The sequence below is a fragment of the Suricata suricatta genome, chromosome 1, assembly GCF_006229205.1.
Source record: "Suricata suricatta isolate VVHF042 chromosome 1, meerkat_22Aug2017_6uvM2_HiC, whole genome shotgun sequence".
Taxonomy (NCBI): Eukaryota; Metazoa; Chordata; class Mammalia; order Carnivora; family Herpestidae; genus Suricata; species Suricata suricatta.
Genome location: NC_043700.1, coordinates 137,681,837 through 137,695,763, shown reverse-complemented (window position 1 = coordinate 137,695,763; position 13,927 = coordinate 137,681,837). Strand labels below are relative to the sequence as shown.

General features: G+C 38.3%; 1 protein-coding gene across 1 annotated transcript in view; it reads right to left on the bottom strand.

Annotated features, from left to right (window-relative positions):
• Positions 1-12,834, bottom strand: part of RASSF6 (Ras association domain family member 6) — a 50,620-nt gene extending 37,786 nt beyond the window's left edge. Inside the window, exons 1-2 of the mRNA XM_029951795.1 lie at positions 12,692-12,834; positions 11,011-11,193 (exon numbers count right to left, since the gene is read on the bottom strand). Of these exons, the coding sequence (XP_029807655.1) occupies positions 11,011-11,193; positions 12,692-12,834 (326 nt within the window). The remainder of the gene's footprint in view (positions 1-11,010; positions 11,194-12,691) is intronic.
• Between the last annotated feature and the right edge of the window lie 1,093 nt (positions 12,835-13,927).

Here is a 13,927-nt window from a genome sequence, read left to right as displayed (position 1 = left end):
TCATTGCCATATAGTACTCCATTGTATATATATATACCACATCTTCTTGATCCATTCATCAGTTGATGGGACATTTAGGCTCTTTCCATGATTTGGCTTTTGTAGAAAGTGCCACTATGAACATTGGGGTACATGTGCTCCTATGCAACAGTTTCTTCCTTGACACATCCCCAGAGGCAAGGGAATCAAGAACAAAAATGAACTACTGGGATCTCATCAAGATAAAAAGCTTCTGCAAGACAATGGAAACAATCAAAAAAACTAACAGGCAACTGACAGAATGGGAAAAGATAGTGGCAAATGGCATATCAGATAAAGGGCTAGTATCCAAAATATACAAGGAGCTCACTAAACTCCATACATGAGTGAGTTTCTAAATGGCATGCTTGAAAATGCTTTTTCATGACTTTTCACAAAATGGCTCATTTGAAAACAAGCAATAATGTCTTATTTTCTCTGCTCTTGTCCCCACTCAGCCCTTATAAGTTTTAAGATGTTTCGGTGTTTTTGTCTGTTTTTGTTACTCCATATGTGTTTCTGAGAAAAATTCATTTTGTGTCTCATGATATATTTCTCATTTAAAATTAAAAATTATATTCTTCATGTAACTTAGGGAAAATAAGTAGTAAAGGAAAGGAACATATAATTTAATTTTAACAGTCTCTGAAGAAAGATGATAAAGAGGACATATGAAGAAATACTAGATGGGCCAGAAGTATATAACTTGACTTACGGTCTTCTCCTTGGTAATCAACTTGAGAAATTGACAAGTATGGAATGGAGACACAGGGAGAGAGAAAGTGGAACAGGATAGAGAGAGATTTCTAAGAAAGTACAATACAAACCACAATGTTGGCCCATGTTAAATGTAAATGATTTGCAAATTTGTAAGTGAAACCCTGGATCAAAATTGTGCTGATAATCGCTTTACAATTGATGGCTGTATTAGCTATGCTCCTGGTAATGAATGTATCCAGTATGGTTAAATTTGGCATAACTCCTGTCAGGAATCCTACTTCTGAATTTTTAGTATTTGAATTGGAATGCACTCTAAGAATTTTTTTCATTTTTCAATTTATCCGTAGTTCTGATACTACCAGGTTTTAGTGATTCAAAAGTTATGTTCCTGTTCTCTCTCTCTATAAATGCACAGATGTGCTTGGGGTGTTTGAAACTGCTGAGTTTTTCTGGTGCAGATCTTACTTTTTATTGAGAAGTATAAAAAAAGAAAAAAAAAGAAGAGGCTGTTTGAGGAACTTCACCTGTCTGGAATAATGTTTCTGAAGCCTTGCTGGTTTTATAGATTGCAGTAAAATTTCCAGAAATTTATGAAAAATTTAGATATCTTGCTCTTATTATATTCTTAAAGGAAATTTCCAGAAACTTGTGGACACTGACAGCTCAGTGTTATTCTCTTTAAGATGATACTAAATTCTCAAAAGCTTCTATAATCCCCCCCAAAAAGCATTTTATAATCATTGCAATTATTTTGGCAACATGGGAATACCAAATAGTTAATGTAGAAAAGAAACCCGAAGTCAATGTTTGGAGATGTGCAGAAAAGAGGAAAATATATGATGTAAACTGAAAAACTACAGAATCGATGGCTTAGGGCAAGGAAGGATTGGCCAATTTGGTAAATCTGTTTTTGGAGTATTTCTAGAATGAGTTCTTTCCTATATGATTCTGTGCAAGGGAATACATTTCTTCTATTACAGCCACTCAACTCAAATTGGCTGAACTTTGCCCCAGTCCTGGAAACACAATTTTAAGTTTCCAGGCACCTAAAATCAAGCTCTGACTCGCTAGTGTTGATTAAGGGTGATGTAACATCCTTCAAGTTTCCCTCAGGCTCTGGAAACTGTGGTCAGATGTGAATAATATCCTCTTTTATGTCTTCATCTAAATGGCATTAGGGTGTGACCAGAGATTTTAAATATAATATTTTCTAGTCATTCCATTTTGCAGAAATTACATATTTAATTATTATTGCTTCAAGCCTGTAGAATCATAGGGGATATAGCCAAGATAAAACATTAGGCTAGAGAGAAAAGTTTAACTTTTTATTAAAAAATAAAAAGAGGGGTAGAGTCTTCCTTCGTTTACTTCCAAATCAACTTAGTTTGGTTGGAGTAAGGTGTTTGGAAGGTATTTAATGTCCTCTTTCTCCAGAAGAATAGCAATTCCCCTATCCACTGCCCAAAATAAGGAAAAAGGAAAAAAGAAATAAAAAGGGAAAGCTATTTTCACAAATTCCCTGACGCATTACAGCACATTATTTGAAATTATATAATCTATTTCAAAGCTAGGAGCACATCTCACTGGACAAATTGTAATAGGCTCTAAGCTGAATGCTTGACTAATTCCCCTTTATGCTTTTACTATCCTGACTATCCATCATCTTCTGTTCATAAACCTTCCTGGAATCTCATTCTTAGCAAATACAGTCCAAGTCTCCTAACCCGACATTCAGGTGGTCTGCTATTCCACCAACACCTACTCTTCTAAACTGAAAATTGAAGCTTTTCTCGAATACCAGACCTACTGGTCCAATGGATCTCAAGTCATTGAGTCTCTTGTCAGCAGTTAGTTACCTCACATGAGAGGGACTTCATCACCACAGGTTGATGTCCAGATTTCTGCTTCTTCCTAGTCTCTGCTCAAGTGGGTCCCTATAAAGTCTCCCCATAGTCTATTATCTGCACTGCTCTGATGCCATTTTCTGCTTTCCACCTTGTTTGGCTGTTTTTGATTGATACCTTATTTTTCTACTCCTATCTTCTTGCTCAAGTAATTGTGTTCCTCTAGCTGGGGATGTCATCTTCTTTGACAGCTCATCAAAGAAGGGGGTCTCTGGGAGGACTTGGAGGACTTATGCTGGAAGGGACAGAAGTTTAGCTTTCAGGCAAACCAACTCTGTAGGTCAGAAGCTACATGGGTATTTTAAGCTGCCTTGGGAGAAAAACGCAGCACGTTCCATGAGCCCAACAAATCCCACTTGGTCTAGGTTGTTTGGTTCCATAGCCCTTGCTCTCTTGCATCTCTTGCCTCTAGAAGCTGTCATTTGAATCACCCACAAAAAAGGGTTATTGTTGCTCCCTACTGAGAATCCCCAGCAGTGACCTCATTGTCCAAACACTGTCTTCTCCTGGATCCCAATTATTTACTATTTATTCTTTAAACTTACCCCTCTCTGCACCTCTTCTCCCACATTCCAATGGCCAAATGGCTTATTTTCTCTCCCCACTTTCTCTCTTAGCAGCATTTGACAAGATTGATTATTCCCTGCTTTGAAACCCTTTTTGTTTCTTGAGGCTTTTGAGACAAACCAGTAACCAAAACAACCTTGCCTTTTTTTTTCTTTTTTTCTTTTTTCTTTTTTTTTTTTGCTATTTCACAGGCCTCCACATTTTAGTCTTTTGTCCAGACTCCCCTGCACAATCACAAAATGCTGGTTTGTCCTACTAGTCTACCCTCAGCCGTGTCCTCTTCTCTGTCTACACTTTCTTCCAGATAGTTGAATCCATCTCTAACCCAACTTCTCTGCTGAGCTCCAGACCCATGTCACTATCTACTTAATCTCTACTTGGATGCCTAGCAGGCATCTCCTATACAAACATGGCCCAGACAGGACCACTGTCTTTCTTCAGTCTCCAAAATTCCGTCTCTGACAATTCTTTCCCAACTACCCAATTTGACACCATAACTAAGAAGACTCAGTTTTATCTTTTCCTCTTTATTAAAAAAATTTTTAAATGTTTATTTTTGACAGAGAGAGAGAGAGAGAGAGAGAGAGAGAGAGACAGAGTAAGCATGAGCAGGGGAGGGTCAGAGAGAGAGGGAGACACAGAATCCAAAGCAGGCTCCAGGTTCTGAGCTGTCAGCACAGAGCTTGACACGGGGCTGGAACCCACGGACTGAGAAATCATGACCTGAGCCGAAGTCGGATGCTTAATTGACTGAGCCTCCCAGGCATCCCTATTTTCCTTTTTTATATCACCAGATTCTAATTCAAAAGTAAATCCTATTGGTTGTCCCCAATATATCACCTGAACTCAAAAGCTTCTACTTCCAATGCTACTGCCCTGAGGCAAGCCATCATCCCCTTACTCCTGAATTTCTGCATCAGCCTCATGGCTAGTGTGCCAGCATCCACCAGTGACTAGTCTTCCATTCTCCACACAGAATCTATGACGATGACTTTAAAGACTGAAATAAGTCTCATCATCTGATGATTAAAAACTTGCAATGACTTCCAAGAATGGATTAGAATAAAATATAGCCTCTTTATGATTACCCACAAAATCCTGTCAACCTCTTCCATGTTCACTCCCCTCATTACTTTCCTCGTTGATTACATTTAGTCTACATTGGCCTTTTTGCTGGTTTCCCATCACTCCGTAAGCTCATTCCCGTGTTAGGGATTGATACTTGCTGCTCCTCCTGCCTAGAGCACTCTGCCCTTGAACTTCCACATCTGTTTCCCATCATGATGATCTTGGGCCAAGTATTTCATCACTCAGAGGCTTTCCCAAAGCAAGTCTCAGTCAGCCACTACCACATGATTTCCATTTAGGTACATTAATAGTATCCGAAAGGATCTTATTTATTTACTGATCTGTCTTCCCCAACTACATGAACTTCTTTGGATCAGGGCTTTTTGTATTTATCTGTATACATCCAGCTCTTAGAATTTTGCCTGGAACATGGAAAGAATTCAATTCATATTTGTGGAGTGGCTGACTAAATATAGAGCTGCAGATGTGGCCTGAGGGGTTAATTGCTATTTAAAAATTTTTCATGACCTCATAGTTAGCATGACAGCTTTGCTGAGACTAGATGTTGGGTATATATTGAACTGAAGAATCAGCAGTGGAAGTTTCTTACAATCACAAAGTACAATTGACAGTGATGGGCTGAAAATCACTGCAAGAACTTCCTGGTTGGCTTCCTATTTGTATTTATGAGAAAATGGCTAAGGTGTTATTAAAGACACTGAACAATTGCTGCGGAATTATATTGTCAAACTGTTGAGCTATACTATAGCCAATCAGAGATTTCAGGTGTGATTAAAGGCTTTCAAAAGCACTTAACATTATTCCCTGACCTTAAGAAGAAAGACAGTTAAACAGAATTTATGGAAGAAAGAAACAGGATAAAATTTTTGTTCATGGGCAATATATGCTAATTGAATAGGAGTCATATTGGCCATATCCGAATCTAAAAATTGGCTCAACAAAATATTCAAACAGTCTAGATACCTGAAAGGTAAAAACGTAATTTGGTAAAAGTCTCATTTTATTATTAATTGCCAAGGTAAGAAATAGATCTGTGAATTCAAACAGTTTCCCCTCTCTCCATTCCTATTAACCATGACTCATAGCAATTTAAAATCTGGTAGGACATTTGTGAATACCTTCTAAATTATAGAGACTGGGTAAATCTAAGGGTCTGAGCTAGTTTTCTCAAAAAAGCTTAAGAATGAGATAAGAGAAGTCATGATTAGCAGAGATGAGGATTTACAGAAAAAAGAAAAGTGATAATTCTAGAAGCCTAGAGTTGGACATTGACAATTCATTTGGTAGAGCATTGTAAACTATGCCTTGAGGAGGAAGGTAGTTGTTAGAAATCTATGTACTTTACTGGGAAGGTGAGTCACACATGCTATCTGGTCCTCAGGCCAGAGTTTATTGATTCTGACTGTATGTGAAATACGATTATTATTTAATAAGTTTGGTTATTTATTTTTTCATTTTATCCAGATAGGATGGAGCTCATGAGGTAGGAAGTTAGGTCAGCAATCAGGTCCTGGAGAAATAAACAGTCCTGGAAGTCTAAGGTCAGATGGGCCTAGGTGACTTGACAGGGAAGGGCAGAGCCTGGGAAGGAACTAGGTCTAAGCAGGTAGACAAAATCGGGAGCCTGAGAAGGCAGAGTCAGACAGCACCAGCTCACAGGCCACACTGAGACCTGGGAGCATCAGAGAGCATCAGAGAGCATCCGTGCTTTGCCTCCCCACTGCTCTGTATCCTGTTTAGACGTTTGCTTGCCTGGATTGGCCAGGTACCAGAAGGCCCGAGGATGAGAGGTGAATCCTACCCCAGTGAACTCAAATGGGCCAGTCACTTAAAGTGCCTTCCTGTGACCTATCATGGATTAAATGGTTACTTGTTTAAAAAGTGGGAAATTTGGTTCACTCCTTTGTATATTTAGTAAACAAATTTCCATGAGCTCCGACTCTGGGCTTGTCCCTGTGCTAGGCACAGCAAGTGTAGCCTACTTCTGTATCTGTCGTGTCTTATTCCTGAGGTCACTGGTACATGACGTGGCAAACAGAATTTTACAATGAACTAAAAGAATATAGGTGCTAACTTCCCAAGAGTCCTAGACAAGAGTATTTTTCCTACCTCTGAACTTCCACAGAAAAATATTTGTAGCTTTATTACGCTTACTGCTTTCTCTAACTATATTTTACTTTACTTAAGTTGAGGATTCCCTTAGAACAGGTTTACTGCTTATTTCATTTTTGTACTTTCTCGAGTGAGTGGATATACATTAAATACATAGGTAAAATATATAAAAGAATGAATATATTCAATATATAGGGAAGTATATTAATATATTAACCATAAAACTGTAAGCTATGAAATCATGAGTGATAATTATTTTCTTTTTGATTTCATATGTTCTTTCTAAATCATATACAAGGAACATATCTTATATAACACAGACCATGAAAGTTACTAAGGAAAAAAAAGAACGGAAAATAACACATGGGAATAGCAAATGTGTATTTGAATTATGAAGTAAGATTATATTCAAAGTGGTAACCATGAAGTTTGGTTTTTTTTAAGTCATTGTCTTGGTCTGGAAAAGCAATGGAAAGTTACAAACATGTATTCAGCTCCAAAATAAAGTTGTTTTCTCTAAGCTCTGACCAGGAACCTTGAAGTTGAAAAGAACAGATCTATACACAATTAAGTGACTTCAGGGAAATGAAAAAAAAAAGCATTTATACTTCTATCCATTATCCGGTTCTTAGTAAAACAGTAAGAGTCCAGAGAAGTGTGGTTTCTGGGAAAGATCTGGTTCCATATTTCTAAAGAATTTGCCTCATTTGCAAAGATGGCAAAATTGAGGAACTGGCACATAAAAACTATCACCTTATTCGGTGATATTTGTTGCAGTTAGGAATTGCTTGTTTAGAGATGCAAATAACAATGTGTTATAATGCTTGAATGTAAGACGGGACTCAACAGGGTATGGATTGAACACCCAGATTTCTATGTGCGCATGCCATTCCCGTCAGTCCCGGTGGAATCTCATTTGAAATGCCACCCTTAAATATTCTATTCCATACTGAAGGATGCTAATGCCCTGGCTTGATGGTCCCCAGAGTGCCCTCAGGGCACTCTAACTGTAGCAGAAGTACGTGGGCTTTCAGCCACTTTAGGACCCAAGGCATCTTGCCACCACTCAGTCTGGCAGGGAGCTGCTCAGTCTGCCGAAGGCATCTTCTGGAACTTGTGCTGTGGTACAGCCCAAAGATTCTCTGCTTGATCTAGTTTCCAAGAGGAAATTCTAAACTTGACTTCACAGGGACCATGGATCATTGTTCTTGTTCTTATTGGTATGTTGGCTGCTGAGTGAGCACTTTCTGCTCTTGAGCCCCATATCCTGGGCCCTGGGATGGTGAGGGGACGGGGTTCTTTAAGTGATTATGATTACACTGTCATCACTTAAAAGGGAGACACTGTCACATTCCCCTACTTAACGCAGTAGCATTAGTCTACAACTTGAAATGATGTTATGAAGTAATGAAATCACCGTATCTGATAGCTTTGAAAGACACAGACAAATTTCTGCAATAAAACCTAACCCTCTCTAACACTAGACCTCAGGGCACAGAGAGAATATTCAGAAGTTCTTTCTCAGAGGTTGTGTCTTTGACCTATATTTGAAATTAAAAAAAAAATCTAACCTTTAAAAAATTATAATTCCAGTTTGTTAGCATACGGTGTAATATTAGTTTCAGGCGTATAATATTGTGACCCAACACCTCCATTCAGCACCCAGGGCTCATCACGATGAGTGTTCTTCTCCATCCCCACCACCAATTTCCCCATCCCCCATCCACCACCCCTCTGGTCACTGTCAGTTTGTCCTCTGTAGTTGAGTCTGTTTCTCTCTCTCTCTCTCTCTTTTTCCTTTGCTCATTTGTTTTGTTTCTTAAACTCTACATATGACTGAAATCATATGGTATTTGTCTTTCTCTGGCAGACTTATGTTCTTTAGCACTATACCCTCTAGTTACATCCATGTCATTGCAAATGTCAAGATAAAAATTTGAACTTTTATTTTATTCAGCTATTTATTTCATTATTTATTTTTAGTGTTTTAAAAAAATGTTTATTTATTTTTGAGAGGGAGAGAGCAAGCTGGGGAGGGGCAGGGAGGGAGAGAGAATCCCAAGCAAGTGCTTCACTGTCAGCGTGAAGCCCCACATGGGGGCTCGATCTCATGAATCACGAAATCATGACCTGAACTGAAACCAAGAGTCAGCTGCTTAACCGACTGAACCACCCAGACATCTCAAAAATCTAAACTTCTTTAGGAAGCTCCTGTATCTCTAAAATCCTAAATTCCCTATCTTCAATGAATCCGTACAAGAAAATTACTTGTTAGGATTAGATTTCTATTTCAATGAAAAGTATAGGATACTTCTTATTTTAGGAAAAGCTAAAAACAAGTATCAAATGGGAAACTTTTACATGTTAAAAATATTACGTATGTGTTACACTATCTTCAGCATAATTGGGAAAGGTAATTTTTCTTAGTCGTTGCTGGTGATTTCTCTCTCTCAATAAACCAATACGTTTAATAGTCTGTCTTAAAATGTTATTCACATTGGAAGTAGTAGAGAAACATATGTACACTAGAGTTTAACTAAGAAGACTTAACCTAATTGTGTGGTTAGATAAATTAATCTCATACTAATCTCAAGAACAGTTAAGTAGATTTGTCTCAGTTGGGGTTACTGTTTGTTTAGAGATACAACATTATGAAATATTAAATCACATAATTTGGTTTAAGAAGTTCCAGCCATGTCTATTTGGCATAAAGTTATATTCTAAATGGGTTAGAATATTTTATAAGTTTTTAGCTATAAAACTAACACAATCAAGACCCTGAGGACAATAACATAGTAAAGCTCAGTTTATTTGGCTTTAGAATTCTATCCACAATTCTCTAGTCAATATCCAATAATAAGTACATTGGAGAATCTCAAATTGACAGTTTGAAGCAAGAATCTATGAAAACAGTAATGATATTAAGCTGAGATCAACTGCAAACCATTTAAATGTATATTAATGAAATAAAAATATAAAATGTCATCAATGAAAATACTTTGCTAGTTGCAACTTCTAAGTTTGTTCCCTTCCCAAAGTTATCAACATCAATAAAACTAACAACAACATTAACAAAAGTACCCTTTAAATAAAATTTCATAAAGGTCACTTCCCTATAATTTAAGTTCAGAGGAAAAACCAACAAAACACAAATATTGTTCTTGTATGTTTCTTGTCCATAAATACAAATGAAAGTGTGTATCACTTCAATACAAATAATCCAATACGGGTGATACCATGGTCTATTTCATCAAAGTTGTTCAAGGGTTATCTGTCTTATAAAACTAAATGTCAGGGGTGTACAATATGGGGTTGTGTGTAACTCTCCTACTACAAAAGTATATTTTCTGTTAAGAAGTAACAGTTAACATGAATGTGACTTTTTCCAAAGCAAAAATGATTGAGTAGCAAATAATGTTGAATGTGCCACTATGTACACTATTTGAAAAGTAGCAAAAAGCCAGATAATTTCATTGCTATTCACAGAGGTAGTTCTCTGTGCACTTGCTCATGTGTCCTAGGCTCATTCTCTGGACACTTTCTAGTCTCCCCAGCTTAGCTCACCCTCCTTGATCTGGCCCTTTTGGCAGAACTGCTTATTTATTTTTTATTTTAAAAATAATTTAATGTCTTTTTTATTTTGAGAGAGAGAGAGACAGAGACAGAGAGAGAGAGCAAGCAGGGGAGGGGCAGAGAGGGAAGGAGACACAGAATCTGAAGCAGGCTCCAGGCTCTGAGCGCTCAGCACAGTCCCCTGACATGGGGCTTGAACCCACGGATTGTGAGATCATGACCTGAGCCAAAGTCGAATTCGTAACTGACTGAGCAACCCAGGCGCCCCAGAACTGCTTATTTTTTAATGCTAACTGGAGGTGCCACTTACAGGATGTTTGCTAAGTATTAATTCCCATCAGTGCCCCACTGGCATATCCTGTTATGGGGCTTGTTTTACAGAACAAACTGAGGCTTAGCTTGGCTAGGTTAAGTAACTTGCTAAGGGACAAACTAATAAGTGGCAAAGCCAGGATTTGAACTTAAGGCTCTCCCTTTAGAACTTGTATCCTTAGCTCATGGACTTCCATTTAATTATACTTATCCATTCACTGGTGAAATTATATCAGAAGTCCTTTTCAATTTTTAGAGGGCTATGTCTCTGTAGCTTTGTGGAAATATATAAAAGTTTAGTGGAACCCTCACTTAAAGGAACCTTTCAAGTCCTCTGATTCGAGAGAAAGGGAGAATGTACCTTTGTGAGGGTGTGTGCAATTCCAGATAAATCGCTCACTGAGCTATTTCCCTTGAGGAAAGGGAGAAGGGCCTCAGTGGCCACACTTCCCTCCATGCCTTTCCCTCCTCCACACACGCTTACCTGCATCAGTAAAGGGTATTCTGAAGAGGATCCAAAGGAAAAGCAATGCCTGAGTTTCAGCTGGTCTGATGCATACCCACATTCAACTTGGGCCGCCCGTGGATTCTGCTTTCTAATAGCTTGTCCTCAACCTCACCTGGGGTGGGGTGTGGATTAGAGGGGTTCTTTTCCCTACCCCCATTTTCACCTGCTATTCACAGTACGACCTACGAGCAGGAGAAGTCTTCTTACCTGAGCTGTTGAGCTGAACTTGCTCCAGAGACTTTGTTGCCCTGCTGAGTCACAGATTCACAGGTCCCGACTGTCCGTTGGAAAGGCAGGGCTCCCTCACCTGCCGTGGAGGTCGGAGCCAGGTGCGGAGGAGTGGCAGCCGGAGGCTCCGCGCTGCTCTGCTCTGCACCTGGCAGTGCCCCTCTGTAGGATCATCAAGCCCCAGAAGCTGTTAATTATTACCCCTTTTCGTCAGAGCAGGGACTTGTAAGAAACCTGAGCCACTCCCTTTCCCTCAGTGCATGTTGGGAGTGTTTACTTTCTTTCTTAGGAGCAGCTGATAGGAACACTCCTTTGCTCTCTGACACACATGGGAGAAGGGAATTGACATTAACCACTGAACTGGACCGACTCTAACCTCTAGTCTCTATCCAGAGTACAGATGAATGGTCCATACGAAATGACACTGCCCAGGAAGGAATGTCATTATTCACACGTCTTTCTTTTAAAAATGTTCAGTTTGAATTAGAAATGTCTCAATTTTCTCTTCCTTGTTCTATTGCCAGCCCCTTGCCGGCCAACACCTTTTCACCCAGAGTAGTGGTTCTCACAGTCAGGGCAGAACTCCTTCGTCAGTCGCTGAGCCTGCACGCCTCCGCACCCGGGAGCCTCTGGTCTAGTAGGTCTGGGTAGATGGCATGCACTGGTATTTTTTTTAAGTTCCAAAGAAGAATCTTGTAAGTATCAAAGTTTAAAAACTGTTGTAATGAAGTATAAAAGAAGAATTAAACAGTTATTTAGTCATTAGGCTGCTGAATGGAATTTGGGGACTTTGCTTTTCCTCAATTTCAAAAAGGGCGCCCAAGACTTAGAGACCCTCCAATGACAGATGTTGTGGAAATAAAAAGTGCTTTTATTTACACCCGCACAAACACACACACACACACACACACACACACACACACACACACTTTTTAGTATCGTTGTTCATTTATGTTTCCCATGTAAAGCAACTATTGATAATTAAAAAAAGAAGTTATTTTTACAAGTGTAAACATTAGACCCCTCAAAAGAAATTCCATGTAATTCAACAATGAGTTCAGCAGGCACAGTTGACCTCCGGTGTTTTTTGAGTTCAAATGTCAAAGTCATCAACAGACCATTTTTCTAGATTTACAGGTTACCTGTTTGATAAATATAGTGTCTTAAAGATTCTGTATGTTCAAAAGGTCAGACAGTTTATCTGTTTAACTTGTGTGTGAAGGTCAGGAATTGTGGGTTTTATCATTTTGGGGGGTTATTTTACTAAACTGAATAAAATCAAGCCATGGGCTTATTCAATCACAATCAAAGCTTCTACAACCTCGTATATGAAGACAGTGTAGACTGGGATCACTTGTGGGTGTTAACATGGTTAGTCGGCCTCATCAGCCCCTGCTGTATGGACTGACCTTTGAATGATGACTATCAGGACCTGCATGCAGGGTCTCCGGCCTCCAGACCCGAGCTTCTTTGTCTAGAGCCGAGCTCCACCCCCACTGCCTGCACTCGTAGGGGACCGTTTACTTATTACCAGTATCAGGGCAGCTTTGTTTTGCACTTTTTATCACAAGCATCCTTGAAGCCTTTAGTCTGACTTCTGGTTTGCAACTAGTTACCTTCAGTTAGGGTTCCGTGACTCCTTTTATTTTTGAGTACTTACCCTTGCATAAATATGTCTGTATATAACAAATATGTAGTTAGACATGTGTAATGTGGAACGTTTGAAAACACAGACACGTTGAAGAAAAAGTCACCTACAATCCCAACACTCAAATATGTAAACAGTTTGGTGGATGTCCGCATTGGCGTGGTTTCTGGAAAGGTATTTACCAAAATGCTATTACCTCTGGTTTGATGTTTTATAACCTGCTCTTATCCCATAAAACATAGTATCAACTATCTACCATATGTCAGTCGGTTTTTTCCCCTGCAATGTGATTTTAACTAGCCACGCTATGTGTTATACCATATAAAGCATTATGTAATCCGTTCCCTCTTGTGAGAAATTTATATTACTATAAACAAGACTGCAGTTAATGTTTATATATAACAGCACACAACCATGATAATGCCTTTTAGAGACCTTTCCAAAAATGAAATTGCCAACTGAGAGGGAACTGTGCATTTTAGAATTTTTCTCAAAAAAATGTCAACTTTATACTCCTAAGACAACTCCTAGATTCTTCTTTTTTTAATTTACCAATCACATTCTATTTTAAATTTGTATATTATTGATTTTCTATAAGATTGAATTCTTTCTATAGATTTATCCTATATTTTTGCTTTTTTTACTTATTGTATTCTTTGCACATCTTTTCCATATTGATTTGTGAGATCTCTTTATATATTAGGCACAGCCACCCTTCATCATATATGCTATGATTATATTTCACAAGTATTATTTACTTTTCAATTTTGTTTATTGTAGTATTTTTACACTCAGAAGTTTGAAAATTTTAATAATTAATTATTAATATTTTTCCTTATCACTTGTATCTCAGTGTTAAATAGTTTTCCCATCCTTAAAGTATATACGTATGCATATTTATTTTCTAGCTTATTTATTTAGATATTATTCATATATTAAGTTTGACATTCAGCGCATCTAAACTTTGTGATGTAAAAACTGTGCTTTCTATTTATTTATTTATTTTTTGGTTTCAGGAGTAGAATTTAGTGATTCATCAGTTACATATAACATCCAGTGCCCCTCATAACAAGTGCCCTCCTTAGTACCCATCACCCCTTTAGCCCCCCACCTCCCCTTCAGCACCCCTCAGTTTGTTCTCTATATTTAAGAGTCTCTCATAGTTTGCCTGCTTGTTTTTATCTTATTTTATTTTTTCCTTTATTTCCCATATGTTCATCTGTTTTCTTTCCTAAAATCCACATATGA